Here is a 23,588-nt window from a genome sequence, read left to right on the forward strand (position 1 = left end):
TTCACGGTCTCCTACAGAGAGCACGTTCCCACGATCTCCTACAGACACCAAGTTCCTGATCTCCTACAGAGATCAGTTCCCCGGTCTCCTAAGAGAGCACGTTCACGATCTCTACAGAGACCAAGTTCCCACGGTCTCCTACAGAGAGACACGTTCCCAGGTCTCCTACAGACACTAAGTTCCCACGGTCTCCTACAAGACACTAAGTTCCACAGTCTCCTACAGAGAGCAGTTCCACGGTCTCCTACAGAGAGCACGTTCCCACGGTCTCCTACAGAAAGCAAGTTCCCACGATCTCCTACACACTAAGTTCCATGATCTCCGGTGAGGGAGTTCCCACGGTCTCTACAGAGAGCACGTTCCACGATCTCCTAAAGACACCAAGTTCCCAGTCTCCTACAGAGCAAGTTCCACGGTCTCCTACAGAGAGCACGATGATCCACAGAGAGCACGTTCCCACGGTCTCCTACAGAAAGCAAGCCCACGATCTCCTACACACACTAAGTTCCTGATCTCCGGTGAGGAGTTCCCACGATCTACAGAGCAAGTTCACGATCTCCGACACTAAGTTCCCACGGTCTCCTAAAGAGCAAGTTCCCACGATCTCCTACACAGAGAACATTTCCCACGGTCCTCCTACAAGCAAGTTCCCGATCTCCTACAGACACCAAGTCCCACGGTCTCCTACAGAGGCAAGTTCCACGGTCTCCTACAGAGAGCAAGTTCCCACGGTCTCCTACAGAAAACAAGTTCCCGATCTCCTACAAAGCACTAATTTCCCGATCTCCAGAGAGAGTTCCCACGGTCTCCTACAGAGAGCAAGTTCCACGGTCTCCTACAGGCACAAGCTCCACGGTCTCCTACAGAGACAAGTTCACGATCTCCTACAGGCACTAAGTTCCCATGATCTCCGGTGAGGAGTTCACGGTCTCCTACAGGAAACAAGTCCCACGGTCTCCTACAGAGAGCAAGTTCCCGATCTCCTACAGACACTAAGTTCATGGTCTCCTACAGAGCAAGTTCCCACGATCTCCTACAGACACTCAAGTTCCCGGTCTCCTACAGACACTAAGTCCCCAGGGTCTCCTACAGAGAGCAAGTTCCCGTCTCCTACAGGCACTAAGTTCCCATGATCTCTGGTGAGGAGTTCCCCGGTCTCCTACAGAGAGCAAGTTCCCACGGTCTCCTACAGACACTAAGTTCCCACAGTCTCCTACAGAGAGCAAGTTCCCCGATCCCTACAGAGAGCAAGTTCCTACGATCCCTACAGACACTAAGTCCCCACGGTCTCCTATAGACACCAAGTTCCCACGGTCTCCTACAGACACTAAGTTCCCACAGTCTCCTCAGGAAGCAAGTTCCCACGATCCTACAGAGAGCAAGTTCCTGATCCCCTACAGACACTAAGTCCCCACGGTCTCCTATAGACACCAAGTTCCCCACGGTCTCCTACAGAAACAAGTCCCCACGGTCTCCTACAGAGAGCAAGTTCCCACGGTCTCCTACAGAGCACGTTCCCACGGTCTCCTACAGAGAAATTCCCAATACCTACAGACTGAAGTCCCCATGATCTCCGGTGAGGTTCCCAGCTCTCCTACAGAGAGCAAGTTCCACGGTCTCCTACAGAGAGCAAGTTCCCACGGTCTCCTACAGAAGCAAGTTCTGATCTCCTACAGACACTAAGTTCCATGATCTCCGGTAGAGGTTCCATGGTCTCCTACAGAGAGCAAGTTCCACGATCTCCTACAGGCCCTAAGTTCCCGATCTCAGTGAGGTTACGGTCTCTACAGAGAGCACGTTCCCAGTCTCCTATAGACACTAAGTTCCCACAGTCTCCTACAGAGAGCAAGTTCCACGATCTCCTACAGGCACTAAGTTCCCATGATCTCCAAGTTCACCTGTCTCCTACAGAGCAAGTTCCCGATCTCCTACAGACACTAAGTTCCCACAGTCTCCTACAGAGCAAGTTCCCACGATCTCCTACAGGCACTAAGTTCCCATGATCTCCGGTGAGGGTTCCACCTGTCTCCTCCAGAGAGCAAGTTCCAGATCTCCTACAGACACTAAGTTCCTGATCTCCTACAGAGAAAGTTCACGATCTCCTACAGGCACTAAGTTCCCATGATCTCCGGTGAGGGGTTCCCAGTCTCCTACAGAGAGCAAGTTCCCACGGTCTCCTACAGAGAGAAGTTCCACGGTCTCCCAGAAAGCAAGTTCCCACGATCTCCTACAGGCACTAAGTTCCCATGATCTCCGGTGAGGGAGTTCCACAGTCTCCTACAGAGAGCAAGTTCCCACGATCTCCTACAGGCACTAAGTTCCCATGATCTCCCGGTGAGAGTCCCCACGGTCTCCTACAGAGAGCACATTCCCCGATCTCCTAGAACACTAAGTCCCCAGGGTCTCCTACAGAGCAAGTTCCCAGTCTCCTACAGAGAGCAAGTTCCCACGGTCTCCCACAGAAAGCAAGTTCCCACGATCTCCTACAGGCACCTAAGTTCCATGATCTCCGGTGAGGAGTCCCCCGGTCTCCTACAGAGAGCACGTTCCCACGATCTCCACAGACCTAAGTCCCCAGGGTCTCCTACAGAGAGCAAGTTCCACGGTCTCCTACAGAGAGCAAGTTCCCCGGTCTCCCACAGAAAGCAAGTTCCCGATCCCCTACAGGCACTAAGTTCCCATGATCTCGGTGAGGGAGTTCCCACGGTCTCCTACAGAGAGCAAGTTCCCACGGTCTCCTACAGACACTAAGTTCCATGATCTCCGGTGACGGAGTTCCACAGTCTCTACAGAGAGCAAGTTCCCACAGTCTCCTACAGACACTAGTTCCCATAGTCTCCGGTGACGGAGTTCCACGGTCTCCTACAGAAGCAAGTTCCCCAGTCTCCTACAGACACTAAGTTCACGATACCCTACAGACACGAAGTCCCCATGATCTCCGGTAGAGGAGTTCCCAGTCTCCTACAGAGAGCAAGTTCCCACGGTCTCCTACAGAAACAGAAGTTCCACGGTCTCCTACAGACACTAAGTTCCCATGATCTCCCGGTGACGGAGTTCCCACGGTCTCCCACAGAGAGCAAGTTCCCCCAGTCTCCTACAGACACTAAGTTCCCACGATACCCTACAGACACTAAGTCATGATCTCCGGTGAGGGAGTTCCCAGTCTCCTACAGAGCAAGTTCCCACGGTCTCCTACAGAGCAAGTTCCCACGGTCTCCCACAGAAAGCAAGTTCCACGATCTCCTACAGGCACTAAGTTCCCCGATACCCTACACACCCTAAACTCCAGTCTCGTGAGGGAGTTCCCAGTCTCCTACAGAGAACAGTTCCACGGTCTCCTACAGAACAGAAGTTCCCACGGTCTCCCACAGAAACAAGTTCCCACGATCTCCTACAGACACTAAGTTCGATACCCTACACACACTAAGTTCCCATGATCTCCGGTGAGGGAGTTCCCAGTCTCCTACAGAGCAAGTTCCCACGGTCTCCTACAGAGAGCAAGTTCCGGTCTCCTACAGACACTAAGTTCCCATGATCTCCGGTGACGGAGGTTCCACAGTCTCCTACAGAGAGCAAGTTCCCCAATCTCTACAGACACTAGTTCCCGATACCCTACAGACACTAAGTCCCCATGATCTCCGGTGAGGGGTTGTCTCCTACAGAGAGCAAGTTCCACGGTCTCCTACAGAGACAAGTTCCCACGGTCTCCCACAGAAAGCAAGTTCCCACGATCTCCTACAGGCACTAAGTTCCCATGATCTCCGGTGAGGGAGTCCCCACGGTCTCCTACAGAGAGCATTCACGATCTCCTACAGACACTAAGTTCCCAGATCTCCTACAGAGCAAGTTCCCACGATCCCTACAGACACTAAGCCCCACGGTCTCCTACAGAGCACGTTCCCTGATCTCTCCTACAGAGAGCAAGTTCCCCGATCCCCTACAGACACTAAGCCCCACGGTCTCCTACAGAGAGCAAGTTCCCCGGTCTCCCACAGAAAGCAAGTTCCCGGCCTCCTACAAAGAGCAAGTTCCCACGATCCTATAGACACCAAGTTCCCGGTCTCCTACAGACACTAAGTCCCCAGGGTCTCCTACAGAGAGCAAGTTCCCACGATCTCCCACAGAAAGCAAGTTCCCACGATCTCCTACAGGCATTAAGTTCCCATCATCTCCGGTGAGGGAGTTCCCTGATCTCCAGAGAGCAAGTTCCTACGATCCTACAGACACTAAGTTCCACGGTCTCCTACAGAGCACGTTCCCTGATCTCCTACAGAGCAAGTTCCCACGATACCCTACAGACACTAAGTTCCATTATCTCGGTGAGGAGTTCCCACGGTCTCCTAGAGAGAGAAGTTCCCCGGTCTCCTACAGAGAGCAAGTTCCACGGTCTCCTAAGAGCAAGTTCCTACGATCCCCTACAAGCACTAAGTCCCAGGGTCTCCTACAGAAAGCAAGTTTCCACGATCTCCCACAGAAAGCAAGTTCCCACGATCTCCTACAGGCACTAAGTTCCATTATCTCCGGTGAGGAGTTCCCACGGTCTCCTACAGACACTAAGTCCCCAGGGTCTCCTAGAGAGCACGTTCCCACGATCTCCAGAAAGCAAGTTCCCCGGTCTCCTACAGAAGCAGTTCCCACAGTCTCCTACAGAGAGCAAGTTCCCCGGTCTCCTACAGAGAGCAAGTTCCACGATCCTTGGCACTAAGTTCCCATTATCTCGGTGAGAGTTCCTACGATCCCCTACAGACCTAGGTCCCCAGGGTCTCCTAGAGCACGTTCCCAGTCTCCTACAGAGAGCAAGTTCCCCAATACCCTACAGACACGAAGTCCCCATGATCTCCGGTGAGGTTCCCACGGTCTCCACAGAAAGCAAGTTCCCGATCTCCTACAGGCACTAAGTTCCCATGATCTCCGGTGAGCAAGTTCCACGGTCTCCCACAAGCAAGTTCCCACGATCTCCTACAGACTAAGTTCCCACAGTCTCCTACAAGAGCAAGTTCCCACGATACCTACAGACACAGAAGTCCCCATGATCTCGGTGAGGGAGTTCCCACAGTCTCCCACAACAAGTTCCCACGATCTCCTACAGGCACTAAGTTCCCATGATCTCCGGTGAGCAAGTTCCCACAGTCTCCCACAGAAAGCAAGTTCCACGATCCTACAGACCTCGCCCCACACTTCTACAGAGCAAGTTCCCCGATCTCCTACACACACTAAGTTCCCATGATCTCCGGTGAGGGGTTCCACGGTCTCCTACAGAGAGCACGTTCCCACGGTCTCCTACAGAGCACGTTCCCCTGATCTCTACAGAGAGCAAGTTCCCACGATACCCTACAGACACGAAGTCCCCACGGTCTCCTACAGAGAGCAAGCCACGGTCTCCACAGATAGCAAGTTCCCACGATCTCCTACAGACAATAAGTTCCCATGATCTCCGGTGAGAGTTCCTGATCTCCTACAGAGAGCACGTTCCCACGATCTCCTACAGACACTAAATCCCCATGATCTCCGGTGAGGAGTTCCCAGTCTCTCAGAGAGCAAGTTCCCGGCCTCCTACAAAACAAGTTCCCACGATCTCCTAGACACCAAGTTCCCACGGTCCTGACACCTAAGTTCCCCAGTCTCCTACAGAGAGCAAGTTCCCCGATCCCCTACAGAGAAAGTTCCCACGATCCCCTACAGAGCAAGTTCCACAGTCTCCTACAGAAAGCAAGTTCCCCACAGTCTCCTACAGAAAGCAAGTTCCCACAGTCTCCTACAGAAGCAAGTTCACAGTCCTCTACAGAAAGCAAGTTCCCCAGTCTCCTACAGAAAGCAAGTTCCCACAGTCTCCTACAGAAAGCAAGTTCCCATGATCTCAGTGAGGTTCCCATGATCTCCAGTGAGGGGTTCCAGTCTCCTGAGAGGAGTTTCACGGCCTCCTACAAGGCAAGTTCCCACGATCTCCTAGACACCAAGTTCCCACGGTCTCCTACAGACACTAAGTTCCCAGTCTCCTACAGAGAGCAAGTTCCCCGATCCCCTACAGAAAGTTCACGATCCCCTACAGAGCAAGTTCCCACAGTCTCCTACAGAAAGCAAGTTCCCCAGTCTCCTACAGAAAGCAAGTTCCTGATCTCCTACAGAAAGCAATTCCTGATCTCCTACAGAAAGCAAGTTCATGATCTCCGGTGGGGAGTTCCCATGATCTCCAGTGAGGGAGTTCCAGTCTCCTACAGAGAGTTTCGGCCTCCTACAAGGGAGCACGTTCCCACGGTCTCCTACAGAAAGCAGTTCCCCAGTCCCTGACACTTAGTCCCCATGATCTCCGGTGAGGAGTTCCCGGCCTCCTACAGAGCACGTTCCCGGTCTCCTATAAGCAAGTTCCCATGATCTCCTAGACACCAAGTTCCCATGATCTCCGGTGAGGGAGTTCGCAGGGTCTCCTACTGGGAGCAAGTTCCCAGTCTCCTACTGAGTGCAAGTTCCCACGGTCACGCAGAGAGGTGCTGCCACGGTGTCTGCAGATGCTGCTCCCACGGTGTTCTGCGGAAGAGATGCCCTGCAGACAATACCACAGGTTGAAAGAATCTACAAACTAACCACAAAGAGGTGCTCACGATGTCCTGCAGAGGTGCCACCACGGTGTCCTGCGGAGGTGCCACCACGGTGTCTGCGGAGGTGCCACCACGGTGTCCTGCAGAATAGCTGCTCCCATGGTGTCCTGCGGAAAGAAGTACCCTGCAGACCTACCACAGGTTGAAAAAATCTACAAACTAACCACAAGGAGTGCTCCACGATGTCCTGCGGAGTGCCACCACGGTGTCCTGCAGGTGCCACCACGGTGTCCTGCAGATAGCTGCTCCCCATGGTGTCCTGCGGAAGAAGTACCCTGCAGACCTACACAGGTTGAAAGAATCTACAAACTAACCACAAGAGTGCTCCCACGATGTCCTGCGGAGGTGCCACCACGGTGTCCTGCGGAGGTGCCACCACGGTGTCCTGCGGAGTGCCACCACGGTGTCCTGCAGAGAGAGGTGCTCCCATGGTGTCCTGCGGAAGGTGCTCCCATTCACCAACCTGAAATAAAGAATCCAGGAAAATGTGAAGTTATAAACTGCACTGCAGTTACTCCCACAGTGACCTGGAGGTGCTCCACGGTGTCCTGCAGAGGTGTTCCCGGTGCCCTGGGAGGTTCTCCCGGTGTCCTGCGGAGGAGGTGCTCCCATTCACCAACCTGAAAATAAAGAATCAATGAAAATGTAAGTTATAAACTGCACTGCAGAGCTACTCACGGTGACCTGCGGAGAGGTGCTCCCAGTGACCTGTGGTGGTACTCCCACGGTGTCCTGCAAAGTGCTCCCACGGTGTCCTGTGGAGAGGTGCTCCCCGGTCCTGCGGTGAGAGGTGGTCCCATTCCCAGCAATCTTAAAATAAGCAATGGATGAAAATGTGAAGTTATGAACGGCACCATTTCATTAAAAATTACACAAAATTCTGGAAAGAAAACTAACTAGTCACTATAAAAGCACACACAAAAAAAAGGCAGGCCAGGCCAGAAGACCCAAAGTAGGTCCAGCCACAAGACCCAAAGTAGGCCTGCACAAGACCAAAGCAGGCCCAGCCACAAGACCCAAAGTAAGCCCAACCACAAGACCCAAACAGGCCCAGCCACAAGACCCCAAAAGCAGGCCCAGCCACAAGACCCAAAGTAGGCCCAGCCACAAGACCAAAGCAGGCCAGCCACAAGACCCAACAGGCTCAACCAGGAGACCCAAAGCAGATCCAGCCACAAGACCCAAAGCAGGTGCAGGCATAAGACCCAAAGCAGGCCCAGCCAGCAAGACAAAACAGGCCCAGCACCGCAAGACCCAAAGCAGGCCCAAACCAAAGACCCAAAGCAGGGCCCAACCAGGAGACCCAAAGCAGGCCCAACCAGGGGCCGTCAGGCCCAACTAGGAGACCCAAAAGCAGGCCCAGTCACAAGACCCAAAGCAGGGGCCCAGCCACAAGACCCAAAGCAGGCCCAGCCGCAAGACCCAAGCAGTCTCAACAGCAGAGGACCAAAGCAGGCCCAAGCAGGAGACCCCAAAGCAGGCTCAACTAGGGAGACCCAAAGCAGGCCCAGTCACAAGACCCAAAGCAGGCCCAGCCAGCAAGACCCAAAGCAGTCTCAACCAGCAGAGAACCCAAAGCAGGCCCAACCAGCAGAAGACCCAAGACAGGCCCAACCAGCAGAAAACCCAAAGCAGGCCCAACCAGCAGGGGACCCAAAGCAGGCCCAACCAGCAGAGACCCAAAACAGGCCCAACCAGCAGAAGTCCCAAAACAGGCCCAACCAGCAGAGAACCCAAAGCAGGCCCAACATGAAGACTAAAGCAGGCCCAACCAGCAGAAGACCCAAAGCAGGCCCAACCGCCAGGACCCAAAAGCAGGCCCAACCACCACCAAGACCAAAAGCAGGCCCAACATGAGACCCAAGCAGGTCCAACCAGCAAGGCAAAAGGGCCAACCAGCAGAGGACCCAAAGCAGGCCCAACCAGCAGAAGACAAAGCAGGCCCAACCAGCAGAAGACCCAAAAGCAGGCCCAACCAGCAGAAGACCCAAAGCAGGCCCAACCAGCAGAAGACCCAAAGCAGGCTCAACCAGCAGAAGACCCAAAAGCAGGCCAACCACAGGGACCCAAAGCAAGGCCCAACACCAGAGACCCCAAAGCAGGCCCAACATGAAGACCCAGCAGGCCCAACATGAAGACCCAAAGCAGGCCAACCAGCAGAAGACTCAAAACAGGCCCAACCAGCAGAAGACCTAAAGCAGTCCCAACCAGAGGACCCAAAACAGGCCCAACAACCAGATGACCCAAAGGTGCAGCAGTAAAAAAAATCACGTACTGAAAAACGCTAAGTACTACACTGATCCCACCTTGGAATTAATGGCTTCTGTTCAGCAGCCGGGCGAGTACTTCCGATACTGGTGGCCATGCAGATACACGATTCCTGTAAATAAATAAACCAATCTTAATGTGGATAATACAATTTAAACTTGGAATTTCTTAGCATCCATAACTATGTTCATGTGAGGCGGACGTACTTATAAATTAACCCGGGACGTGGCGTGCTGAAAATGGTCTGGACCTGCGCAGTTCTATGGAAACGTTAATGACAGCTTGAGGAGTGCTGAGATTACCTTCCCCATTAAAGATTAAGTTTGGTTATCTTTTGATCTAACTCCACAGGCCCAGAACATTTTCAGCACCTGTATATCACCACATGGCACTAGATCTTGTCTGGTTCACATTTCTTCAGTTTACGAAAAGAAAATGAACGCTAGTTTATATGGATTTTCCCCATACAGTACTGAGGCTCTAAAATGTACGTTATTTTCTTCTATCGCGAATATGTACGAGTGTCAATGCTTGTACGAGCATAAAGAAAATGAAATTAATAAAAAGGTCGAAGATAATTCAAGCTACAAATCCTTCCAAATGAATACTCTAAAATGTAAGTCAGTTTGTCCATCACAAACATGTACTAGTCTCAATACTTCTACAGACGTAAACAAAAATTCAAATTAAAAATTCTAAATAATTGAAGCAACAATTCAATTCATGAATAGTTTAGCTACCACTTATTTTCGTCCTCGTCAACCGTCACCCACTGAACTTCCTCTAAGTGGCTAAGTAAAATTCACTTTTTTTATAACTACCAGCTTCACACGCCATTTAGTTCACCTATATAAAAAATGTCAATTAATTCCAAAGATTTATGCTGGAATTGATGAAAATGGGATAAATACAATAGCGAAAAAGCGGTTCACTTGCAGAGCCTACCCTAGACCGCCAAGCGGCAAGTGCCACCCACTGGGCGGAGTGTCAGCCAGACGCGAGAAGCGAAAAGGGCGGGAAAATTATAATCTACAAATATGTACATATCTCAAGACAATTTGATCAGTTAAATATTAAATCAATTTGATAAAGTATTTTGAAAATAAGTACGAAAGAAAGAAAAAATACGGAACCATAACTTTTGGCAAGTAAATTAACCACAGACACTAATACATTTTGCTGGTCGAGCAAGAATCTCGGTGGAGAGAGAAACGCCAGCCATTACTCTGGTGTTTCATTATCATCGTTGACTTATCTTTTAAGTTATTAGCAAAAAACTGAAACATGCCTTGACATTTTGGCGCCAATTTCTCCAACTGTCAGTGCAGAGAAATTGGCGCCAAATAACTCCACAGAGAGGAACATCAGCTCATGTCCAAAAAATTCACTAAAATTAACTCGTGCGTATAATTTTTGCCCCATACAAACAAAGCTCTAAAGTGTTACGTTACTTTCGCCTATAACAAACAAGTGTCTCAATATTGTACGGGCGTAAATTTCCTTCAAACATTAAATGCCGAATGATAATTGACCGTTGTCATTTTTTCGGATACTTAGAAATTTCAAATAAAAAATTCTACTCAATTGAAGCACAATTCATTTCACATGAATAGTTTAACTACTTATCTTCGTCCTCGTCAACCGTCACCCACTGAACTTCCACTAATGGGTAGAATTTGTATAAGTGCACCTAACTGTTAGAAAGTCAAAATATATTTCTAGTGTATTTAGATAGGTTATGACCTACATTTCCGTTGGAAATTGGCCGGGTTTTTTTTTTTTTTTGGGGCGTTTTCAGAAGAAAAAAATAATGGCTAAGCAAATACGAAATACAAAAAAATGAAAAAACATAACAGCCTGGCTGACCTGACCTGACCTAACCTAACTGACTCTCACCATATGATGGAATCACTTATTTCATACCTTATTGGCCTGGTTCTCCTTCGCCGTTGGATTACCCCAATGCCACATATGTTGGGCGACGATATTTGCATTCGTTCTTGCACTTAGGACACTTTACTGAGGTCGGGAGAACGCCATGAGATCAAAAATGCTAGTTTCTTCGTTTTTCCACAAAAACTCGCAATTAGCTCCGTATAATTGAAGTGACACCCATCGCAAATTCCATTGTCGGAAAAGAATTTGAATTTCTAAATATGACCCAAAATAAAATCGTTTGATTGGGCCACAAATACCGCGAATTAAACCCAAATCATTTTAATTGGTTGCAAAAAAAACGCTTTTGATTGAGCCGTGTGACGTGCAGGAACGCATGCGCGTTATGATTTATGAAGGAGACACACAGCGTGGGAGGTGGTAGGCAATAATGGCGGATTAATGGAAGAAAAAAAGAAAATTTTGGATAAGCTATCTCCGTTATTAAACATTTACGACGGTAATGTAATAGATGAAAATAATCTTATAATTAGACGTCTTATTCGAATATAATAGATTAGTGGTAGAAATGTCGGGTGCGGAAATACAATACCAAATTATTATGTTTATAACTACCAGCTCCCCATTAGCCTTTTTTTTACGGAGATTAGCCCACTCGGGCACAACACTGACCCACATCAGTGCCTGGGGTGGAGAATATAATAATAATAATAATAATACAGTAATAAATGTAATATTGAAAATTAATATCTCGGTTATCCTTAATTTCCGGTGAAAATATATAGAAGTCTTAGAATTGTCTAAACATTAAGAAATACATATTAATAACGGCGAAAAAAAGACCGGTGTAAGACTATAAATTCACCATAATCATTAATAAAAATTATTAATAAATATTAATAAAAAATAAAAATTAAAATTTATAAAATAAAAATACCATAAATACAAAAAAACGAGAGCAAGAAACGATATTACAATATAAATATATATATATATATATAATATATATATTATATATATATATATATATATATTATATATATATATATATATATATATATATATATATATATATATATATATATATATATAATATATATATATATTATATATTATATATATATATATATATATATATATATATATATATATATATATATATATATAATTTTAGTGTTGTCAGTAGTAAGAAACAATTGAGACCCTTGTAAATGAGGCAGAGTCAGATCAGCAACCTGAGACTTGGTCACAATTTTTGTGATGCCTCGAGTTTTGAAACAGTACTTAATTCCCCAAATTTGTTGGAATTGATCAAAATAAAAAATCCAAATTGTAGGAAAGCAGCTCACCTGCACTGCCCATCGCAGACCGCCAAGCAACCAGTGCCGCCCAGTCAGCCAGACGCGGGAAGCGAAATAGGCGGGAATTTCATTTACAAATGTGTACGTATCTCAAGACAATTTGATCAGTTGAATATTAAAAATCGATGTAATAAAGTATTTTGAAAATAAGTTTACGAAAGGAAAATACGATAACCATTTCTGGCGTCAAGTAAGAATTAACCACGAACGTCAAGAATTGACCACAAACGCTAAGTTTTATAATATATATATATCATATATATATATATATATATATATATATATATATATATATATATACAGTATATATAAATATATATATATATATTTATATAACTGTGTATATATATATATATATATATATATATATATATATATATATATATATATATATATATATATATATATATATATATATATATATATATATATATATATATATATAAAAATAATAAATAATATATAATAATAAAAAAAAAAAAAAAATATATATATATATATATATATATATATATATAAATTTTGATAGTTTCTTTTAAACTTACAAAATTAAAGCTACGTCAATATTATTCGACGAGGGAGCAAGTAGGAGCTAGCGGTGGGCGAGCGCGGTGTGTAGACCCCGTAGACTGCGTCACTCAGCGCGAAAAGTCAGTCGCAGTAAGACGCAGTGCCCGCCATTGCTCTGGTGTTTCACTCCACCCTTGACTTATCTCTGATGTTATAAACTCTAGTTCATATGATTTTCCTCCATACAATACCGAGGCTCTAAAATAATTGTATGGGCGTAAATTTCTAGAACATGAAATACCGAATGTTAATTGACCGGGGTTTTTTCAGATTAGAAAATTAATAAAAAAGTCTAGAAAAATTTAAGCCATAATTCATTTCACATGAATAGTTTAACTACCACTTATCTTCGTCCTCGTCAACCGTCACCCACTGAACTTCCACTAAGTGGCTAAGTTAAATTCAAGTTTTTATTTTAATAACTACCAGCTTCACCATTTAGTCATCTAGTTTTAAAACAAGTAAATTAATTCCAAAGATTTCTGCTAGAATTGATAAAAATTAAATACAATGAAAAAGCGGTTCACCTGCAACGCGTACTTTGACCGCTGACGCCCACTGAGCAGGGAGTCAGCCAGAAGGCAGGAAATTTTTAATTTACAAATATGTACTGTACATATTTCCGGACAATTTGATCAGTTGAATATTAAAATCGATGTAATAAAGTATTTTGAAAATAAGTTTACAAAAGGAAAAAATGCAACCATTTCTGGTAAAGTAGAATTAACCACTATCGTGAATAGACAAACGCTAATATATATATATAAATATATATATATATATAATCAAATAAATTTTGAGTTTCATTTAACTTACAAAAATAATACGCTTTTCAATATTATTCAACGTGAGTGGGAGCAGGTATGGGGCCAGCGAGGAGGGCGGAGCACGGTGTGTGGACCCTGTAGATTGCGTCACTAAGCGCGGGAAGACCCAGTCTCGCAGTAAAATGTAGTGCCCGCTGTTGTTACCCTTGACTTATCTCTGATGTTATAAACTCTAGTTCATATGATTTTCCTCCATACAATACCGAGGCTCTAAAATGATTGTATGGGCGTAAATTTCCTTCTAGAACATGAAATACCGGTGTCAATCGACCTTTTTTATAATTTAGAAAATTCAATAAAAAGTCTAGAAATTTAAGCCACAATTCATTTCACATGAATAGTTTAGCTATCACTTATCTTCGTCCTCGTCAACCGTCACCCACCGAACTTCCTCAAAGTGGCTAAGTTAAATTCACGATTTTTTTTTTTATATATCTACCAGCTTTACACCCCATTTAGTTCACCTTGTTATAAAACATGTCAATTAATTTCAAAGATTTATGCTGGAATTGATAAAAAATGGGAAAAATACAATAGAGAAAGCAGTTCACTTGCAGCGCCTACTCTTGACCGCCGAATAACCAGTGCCGCTCACTGGTCCAGATGCGGGAAGCGAAAAAGGCGGGAAAATTATCATCTACAAATATGTACATGCGTCAAGACAATTTCATCAGTTACATATTAAATATCAATTTGATAAAGTATTTTGAAAATAAGTTTACGAAAGAAAAAAAAATACTGGAACCATAACTTTTGGCGCCAAGTAAGAATTAACCACAGACGCTTAATACATTTTGCTGGTCGAGCAAGAATCTCGGTGGAGAGCAACGCCAGCCATTACTCTGGTGTTTCATTATCATCGTTGACTTATCTTTTAAGTTATTAGCAAAACTGAAACGCATGCCTTACCCCGGCGTGACATTTTGGCGCCAATTTCTCTCAACTGTCCAGTGCAGAGAAATTGGCGCCAAAAACCATGGCTCCACTTGAGAGGAACATCAGCTCATGTCCAGAACATTCACTAAAATTAACTCTAGTGCGTATAATTTTTGCCCCATACAAAACCAAGGATCTAAAGTGTTAAGTTATTTTCGCCTATAACAAACAAGTGTCTCAATGATTGTACGGGCGTAAATTTCCTTCAAGAACATTAAATGCCGAATGATAAATGACCGTCTAATTTTTTTTTCGGATATGGCTTAGAAATTTCAAATAAAAAAATTATAAGTAATTTAAGCCACAATTCATTTCACACGAATAGTTTAGCTACCACTTATCTTCGTCCTCGTCAACCGTCACCCACGGAACTTCCACTAAGTGGCTAAGTTAAATTCACGTTTTTATTTTAATAACTACCAGCTTCACACTACATTTAGTCACCTAGAGTTTTAAATCATGTAAATTAATTCCAAAAATTTCTGCTAGAAATTATAAAAAATTGGAAAAATACAATGAGAAAGCGGTTCACCTGCAATGCCTACCCTTGACCGCCCAGCGACTAGGGCAGTCAGCCACACTCGAGAAGCGAAATAGGCGGGAAATTTCTCATTTACAAATATGTACTGTACATGTTTCCAGACAATTTGATCAGTTGAATATTAAAAATTTATGTAATAAAGTATTTTGAAAATAAGTTTACGAAAGGAAAAAATACGATAACCATTTCTGGCGTCAAGTAAGAATTAACCACTAACGTCAAGAATTGACCACAAACGCTAAATTATATATATATATATATATATTCCATATAAATCCACAATGAAAACGTGGATAAGATAAATCTTGATAAAATCACACGGAAAATGGAAACAACGAATACCTTAGCTTTCGTCTTTATTCAAGACATCTTCAGAGCAACTGAAAGATGTCTTGAATGAACAAAATTTCCATATCAATATATATATATATATATATATATATATATATATATATATATATATATATATATATATATATATATATATATACATATACCTAGATCACGCACCTACAGTGATTTACTTGCATATATATATATATATATATATATATATATATATATATGTATGTATATATATATATATATATATATATATAAATTTTGATAGTTTCATTTAACTTACAAAAATAATCGGCTTTTCAATATTCAACGTGAGTGGGAGCGAGCGGTGGGTGGAGCGCGGTGTGGACCCCGTAGATTGTGTCACTCAGCGTGGGAAAACTCAGTCTCTCGCAGTAAAACGCAGTGCCCGCGTTGCTCTGGTGTTTTACTCCACCCTTGACTTATCTCTGTTATAAACTCTAGTTCATATGATTTTCCTCCATACAATACCGAGGCTCTAAAATGATTGCATGGGCGTAAATTTCCTTCTAGAACATGAAAACCGGTGTTAATTGACCGGTTTTTTTTTCAGATATAGTTTAGAAAATACAATAAAGTCTAGAAAATTTAAGCCACAATTCATTTCACATGAATAGTTTAGCTACCACTTATCTTCGTCCTCGTCAACCGTCACCCACCGAACTGATCTGGTCTGACTTTCTGCCTCATTTACACACAATTGCAGGGTCTTAATTGTTTCTCTATTTACACAACACACATACTGTATATCGTTTCTCCCTCTTGATTTACTTTTTCATTTTTGTATTTATGGTTATCATTATTATTTTTTTAGATTTTTTTTATTAATTATTATGATTATAGTTATTATATTTTCGCCCCCAGATCCTGATGTGGGACCAGTTACTTGCGCCCGGGTGGGCTAATCCCCGTAAAAAAAAAATTACGTATATTTTATATAAATACCAGCTTCACATCCCATTTAGAGACCTATAGTTTTAAAACATGTAAATAAATTCCCAATATTTATGCTGGAATTGATAAAAATGGATACAAAATCAAAAAGTTACAAGCGGCCTCACCTGCTGCGGCCACCCTTGACCGCTTCTCCTCGCCGAGTGACTTGTGCGGCTCGTGCCACGGTCACTGTCAGTGGCGGGAGTCCCGGAAAATGTATCATATACAAATATGTACGTATCTCAAGAAATGTTGATCAGTTATATATTAAAAATCAATTTAAATAAAATATTTTGATAACTTGGAAACAAGTTTACTTAATTAGATATAAAAAAACTCAATTAAATGAATATGATAAAAAATGAACCATGATATCAGTCGCCAACGTAATCGTTAATATATACTAATAACAGGGGTACCTAGTGACAGCTTCCTCTATCAAGGAATAAACAATTGAAATTGAATTATACTAATAACAATATATTTTGCTAATTTCATTGAACGCTGTCTCATTGTCATTTAACTTATATTTTTAAAATTAATTGTCAAACTTAAAATGGCCAAATTCTCTCGTGTCAAGTTATGAGAAATTGGCGCCAAATTCACGGTAAAACGATGACACTGAACACATAAACAAATAATGTGGCCCACCTTGATACTACGGCTATATATGCGGCCCACCTTAATACTACAGCTTTATATGTGGCCCACCTTAATACTACTATATATGTGGCCTACCCTGACATTACTACCATAATGTGGCCTACCCTGACATTACTACCATAATGTGGCCTACCCTGACATTACTACCATAATGTGGCCACCTTGACATTACTACCATAATGTGGCCTACCCTGACATTACTACCATAATGTGGCCTACCTTGACATTACTACCATAATGTGGCCTACCCTGACATTACTACCATAATGTGGCCTACCTTGACATTACTACCATAATGTGGCCTACCCTGACATTACTACCATAATGTGGCCTACCCTGACATTACTACCATAATGTGGCCTACCCTGACATTACTACCATAATGTAGCCCACCTTGATACTACGGCTATATGTGGTCCACCTTAATATTATGGCTATATATGTGGCCCACCTAGATACTATTACAGTATATATGTGACCCACCTTGATACTACTATATATATGGCCCACCCAGACATTATTGTCATAAATGTGGCCCACCTTAATACTACGGCTATATATGTGGCCCATCTTAATTCTACGGCTATATATGTGGCCCACCTTAATACTACAGCTTTATATGTGGCCTACCCTGACATTACTACCATAATGTGGCCTACCCTGACATTACTACCATAATGTGGCCTACCTTGACATTACTACCATAATGTGGCCTACCCTGACATTACTACCATAATGTGGCCCACCTTGATACTATGGCTATATATGTGGCCCACCCAGACATTATTGCTATATATGTGGCCCACCTTAATACTACGGTATATATGTGGCCCACCCGGATATTATTGCTATATATGTGGCCCACCTTGATACTACGGCTAAATATTATATATATATATATATATATATATATATATATATATATATATATATATATATATATATATATATATATATATATATATGTGTGTGTGTGTGTGTACATGATGCGGATCTGTGCAGCATCTCTGAATGGGGAGGTATAAAATTGGTTAAATTCAAGAGTAATAAAACTCAATATTTACCAATTACACCTTTCCAAATTAGATGATCTCCCACCAATCACATTTCAGGACACAATCATTCTGCCAAATTCTAAAATGGATATGCTAGGCCTGACCATTTCCTCTAATATGTCATGGAAGCCACACATCCTGAACATTGCTAAAGTTGCCTCCCGAAAGTTGGGAATGCTGTACAGATGCCACAGCTACTTCACTCCTGAGCAGTTGTTTCAAGTACTGTACGTACATAAGGGATTCATTCGCCCTAACTTGGAGTACTGCTCTCATATCTGGGGTGGCTCTTCCTCTGTCCAACTGTTAGATAGGGTGGAATCAAAGTCATTTCGTCTTATTAACTTTCCTCCTGTAGTCAGGGCCGGCGCTACCCACTAGGCGAACTAGGCGATCGCCTAGGGCGCCAACATCTGGGGGCGCCACAAATTCAGGGCAAACTTGGATAAAATTAAAAATGAAGGGAAAACTGTGGTGGACACTGTGGTGGAGCCGTGGAGGGTCGGAGCAGGATGTTAGAAGGGTGGGGGGTCGGAGGGAGGCGAGGGTAGGTAGACGGTAGCCGACTGTGTTTTCTTTTTTAATATTATTCGTTAACCCCCCGGAGGGACTAACCCGGGTCCTTATCTTTGGCGGCCTGGAGAACTGTCGAGCAGTGACCTGAAGGCTGACATCTGAGGAACCCTTCTCCCAACCCCACCATCCCCTCCCCTCCCTTACTGCCAGGGCGGCTGAGCCGCCCCTTCCCTGTCTTTGTCGGGATGAGGCAAGGTTACCTGACCTCTGAAGTTTACGTCAAGGATTTATTGACTTAATGTAATAACAATAATTGGTTATTTGCATGGGTGAAGTAATAAAGCCACAAGATGAAAACAATGTAGTAATGGGTTACTGTACCTACATTAGCTTATCAAAACTTTCAAGGGGGTGCACATCCAAAGGCTTGCCTAGGGCGCCAAATCATCTTGCACCGGCCCTGCCTGTAGTTGATAATCTTTCTTCCCTTCCTCTTCACTGCAATGTCGCTATTTTACAGGTACTTTAACGGGCAATGTGCGGTGGATCTGGCATCCTGTGTACCTCAGGCAAGTCCATAGGCTCGTAACACTCGTCTTGCCCACGGTGCGGTGCCCACCATTTCTCTGTGAATGTCGGTCACACTAGAATAACCTGTTATAGTACACCCTTCTTTCCTCACACCACTAAACTATGGAATGCTCTGCCTTCTTCTGTGTTTCCATACTCGTACAATGTCTCACTTCAAAAAGCTGGTTTTCCGACATCTTCCAGCATTAATATAACCCTTTTCTTCTCTATTTTTAATTTCTTTCTGTTCTTATTTTTTCGCCCCCAAGGCTCCGTTGTGGGTCGTTCGACCTGTGCCCGGGTGGGCTAAAAAAAAAATCACTATGTGCACACAACACAAAAGTACTGTGAATATGGTTATATAATATACAGTAGTTGTTCTATATTGCACAACAACTATACTATGTACCAGTGGGCTGCTTTGAAATATACATTAGTTTGCTGAATGAAGGAGATCCTGTTTTTGATAGTGTATACATATTTTTATTAGTACTACAACAGAATTAACACATAATCACTACACTCAAGAGAACACAAATGAAGTAATTTAAGTACGACTGAGTGGAAATTTCCCCTACAACTACAACTGCCATTTGTCGCTGACTAGTCGATCCCTTTTTGGGTTACCCAGCCAATGCCTTGTGGTCTAAGGTCGGCTACTAGCGACGCCCGACAAAGTGCAGGTCAGCCATCAAGCCACGCCTACCTCCGCTAGATAAGCTCTCAACCTCGTTGTGACCTCCCTTCTTCTACCTGAGCCCAGCAGCACGCAACACCTCCTCCGAGCAAGCTCCTCACCAACCAGCTCTCTCTACTCCACGCTTGTAACCACGCTGCAACTTCCCAGCACCAAGCTGCACTGCACATCCAATACAATATATATATACAGAGAGTGCATTGTGAGTTTCCTTTCTCCAACCCATCCTGAGTGTGAGACAACATCACGAAACCCCACACGACCTCGGATTATCAGCAACGTAAATTGCTGTACAGAATGTTTAGATCAGAAACAGAGAGAATAATGAATAATAAAGTGAGAGAACCTATTTTGATGGTGCTAACACAGTCCAGACAGAAATAAGCAGAGAAGAGTCATAATCTCTCACTTTTTTAGAAACTGAATTCATGTCTATTGCTGAATATTTCCCCTTTCTAAGCCATTTAACACATAACCAAACCTCACCTTCCTTACCCTAATCTAACAGCATTACCTACACCAATCTTCCCAATCCAAATCTAACATCCTAACCTAACCATCTCTATCCTACCTTAATCTAACCTAACCTACCCTAATGTTTCAAGTAGTGTTGCAGTGTTTGATCATCATGTGAAATAAGTTGGGGTCACTAATCTTTTTAAGTGATCAGATATTAGTGCACTTTTACTTGCATACTGTACTCACAGTGTATTGTATTAGCAAAGTTCAGGTTGCTAGGTACTACAGTGGCTATTTATTATGTAAGCGTAAATTAACATAATTTGTTTTCCCCCATTTTGTTGTTTTACATGGATTGCATGAAAATTGGTACTCCAAACTTATTTTTTGAGTGATTAAACATATCAATGTTACCTGAAGGTTGGGTTGGGGTAGGATGGGTTAGGCTAGACAAGGTTGGGTTAGGTTATGTTATAAGTTAGATAGGACTGGGTTAGGGTGTTTAATCATCAGGTGAAATAAGCTGAACTACTAATCCTCATTTGATCTCTCTGTACTAAAGTAATTTGTTAAAAAACAAAGGTAAAATAAAATGTAATGATCATTTGATAGTCTATTTTATCCATTAGGGGAAAAATATTGACAAAAATGTACAATACAGTATATTAACATGGCTGAACAAAAGTTACACATATCAAAGGAAAGAACACAAAAGGAATATTACACAGTACTGTACATGTATACATAATTCTCCTGTACTATACAGTATAATGGGAAATATGAATTATGAATGCAAAAATTATATTGTTATACGTTGAATAAGCACAGTGTGGTGTGGACATTATTGAAATACTGTACGGTAGTTGGAAAATGGTGATGATGATGATGGTACAAAGACTGGATGTGTAGCAAGGGAAAAACAGTGTGTGATCAGAAAGGAAGATGCACGTTTGCATATACAGTGGGGTATGCTATAACGAACGGATTCTACTACGAATATTCCTATAACGAACGATTTTACCTATCAAATTGAGAATGCTATAACGAACGCAACTCCTACAACGAACGCGGATGAATACGGGACTATTTCGTCTGGCGCATGAATATTGTTGTACCGCGGCTCACAGCAAGAGCGTCGGGCGCCATATTGGTTCATTGTGTAGTCAGTGCACCACTGAACTTGTTGAAATTTCGTCTTTTGATGTGGAAATTCGTGTTATTTTTATAACTATTTTGTTATACAAGTGTACAATTATAACACTGAATCGTCAAAAGCAAGTGAGAAAGCTAATAACCCTTAAAACTAAGAAAGAAATTATAAATAAACAGACAAAGTACCTGTAAGACAGTCACCAAAGAGGGCTAGGAAGGATGACTCCTCTCCCTCCACCTCTTCTCCATAATGCTCTCCTCCCCCCTCCTCCTCTGCCTCCTGTCCTGTATGCTGAACAACACTAAGGTAAGATAAAATACCGTATTTTTTACAATTTCCACAGAAATTTTTCAGTGTTAAGTGGTTGTATTTGGGGGCCTGGAACGGATTAATCCTATAACGAACGAATGCTATAACGAACGAGGTTCTAGAACCAATTAGATTCGTTATAGCATACCCCACTGTACAGGTAGTTCTGCTATAACGCAATAATTGTGCTCTTGTAAAATATCATGTTATAGAAAATCGCGTAATAGAAATAACAGGGCTTATGGAGAAAATAGGGTTAGGTGCAGATTACTCGAAATCGAAAAAATTTAGTAATTAGCCTAAAACAAAGGATAGCACAGTCTAAATAAATGTTACATTCATATCTAATAATGAAATCATACAGTAAATGTAACACTTTACTTGATGGGGGAGAAGGGTGATTTTGAGGTTGATAAAATCGAGCTTCTCTTCAAGTGTTATATCCTTTCTTTTACGATCATCACCGGGAATTCTATCACCAGAACGCTTCTTGTTGATATTCTTCTTTACTATATTCACAGTTAATACTGTACCACAAAATTGGTGAAATAGTAAGCAAAAATCGCGTTATAGCAAACAAGTGTTCGCGTTATACAAATATCGTTCCTAATTCATAAATCGCGTTAGAGCAAATTCGCGTTATCAAAACACGCGTTATAGCAGAACTCACTGTACTGTATATACCAGGTAATACCAGGTAAGTGTTTGGTTTTTTTGTAAGAGGCAATCTAATGGTAATATAACCTAATCTAACTTACTCTAATCCCTCCAAGGAACATTTGGCTGTTTAACTCATCAGGGGAAATAAGCTTGGCATGCTAATCTTCAATATGTTCCGTGAGTAGCTTTAGGAGAAGGGATATCTTGGGAGTGGGTGGGGCATCAATGAATAAGGAAGTGAGTACAGTAGCAGATAAAATCACAGAATAGAGGTCCAGAAAGTAATAGGTGCATTGAGATACATCTAGAGTAAGAGAACCACATCAAATGAGACAAAGATGTGCATGTATAGGAGTCTTTGAGCTGTTATTACTACAAGACTAGGAAGAATGATCTTTAGTTAAATAAAAAATAAGCAAATAAAAAACAACAGAAATGATGTAACTGGGAGTAATGTGTCATTTGAATAGGATGTAAATAATAAGAAATGTAAAGTGAGAGAAATTAAATGAAAAAATATTTTGCATGTAGTTATAATCTTTTGAGAGTAGGGGAAAGAAAAGATTTTTATATTTTTTTTTCCTAATGTGGGTCAGTGACCTGTGCCCAGGTGTATGTGTGTGTTATCTCTTGGTTTTAGACATCTCACAGTATAACAGGAATAGGCTTGTAAGTAAAATTAATCTTTGTACTATTCATAATACTGTACAGTAAATTCATATCTTACACATACAATATACTTCTCTGGCATGACATACTGATACATCAAGTCAGATGTATCTGGCAACAAATGTATAAAAAGACAAAATGGATCACCTGAGGCTTAGACACCCAATTTATTTCACCTGATTCTATTTATGAAATGTCTGGTGGAAACCGAAGTGTCCGAAGTGTCAGAAATACCCTTGCAAGACATCATGACTCTACCTAAAGATGTTCCCTTCAATTTAAGACCAAGTGTAAAATACATAATTGGTCAATTTGATCTACTGTATAATTACTGTAGTCTGTATTGTACTGTAATTAACCACCACTACATATGAGGAGCTCCGGACCATAATCTGCTAAGTGCCAAATAGAAAATGGAGGAAAATGCTCAGGGAGGAATGTGTGACATACAACAGTCTTTTCAGACTTACCAAGGGGAGAGAGGAGAGGTTAGGGAATACATTGCAATATATTACACATTTCAGTGACATATGGCTCTTAGCA

The 23,588-nt window shown here is 42.7% G+C and overlaps 2 protein-coding genes across 2 annotated transcripts; both read left to right on the forward strand.

The window, feature by feature from the left end:
• The first annotated feature begins 3,531 nt into the window (after positions 1-3,531).
• LOC121864686 (proteoglycan 4-like) lies at positions 3,532-6,288 on the forward strand. The gene is made up of 7 exons (XM_042363844.1): positions 3,532-3,641; positions 3,793-3,998; positions 4,152-4,653; positions 4,747-4,842; positions 5,141-5,233; positions 5,520-5,881; positions 6,029-6,288. Exons 1-7 carry the CDS (start codon positions 3,532-3,534, stop codon positions 6,286-6,288), a joined length of 1,629 nt encoding a protein of 542 aa, XP_042219778.1.
• Positions 6,289-6,928: 640 nt separating this feature from the next.
• LOC121864687 (activating signal cointegrator 1 complex subunit 2 homolog) lies at positions 6,929-8,453 on the forward strand. Its single transcript, XM_042363845.1, has 3 exons — positions 6,929-7,041; positions 7,265-7,379; positions 7,695-8,453. The coding sequence occupies exons 1-3, from the start codon at positions 6,929-6,931 to the stop codon at positions 8,451-8,453; spliced, it is 987 nt and encodes a 328-aa protein (XP_042219779.1).
• The last annotated feature ends 15,135 nt before the right edge of the window (positions 8,454-23,588 follow it).

This window comes from Homarus americanus, unplaced genomic scaffold (genome assembly GCF_018991925.1).
Source record: "Homarus americanus isolate GMGI-L3 unplaced genomic scaffold, GMGI_Hamer_2.0 scaffold57965, whole genome shotgun sequence".
NCBI classification, from domain to species: Eukaryota; Metazoa; Arthropoda; class Malacostraca; order Decapoda; family Nephropidae; genus Homarus; species Homarus americanus.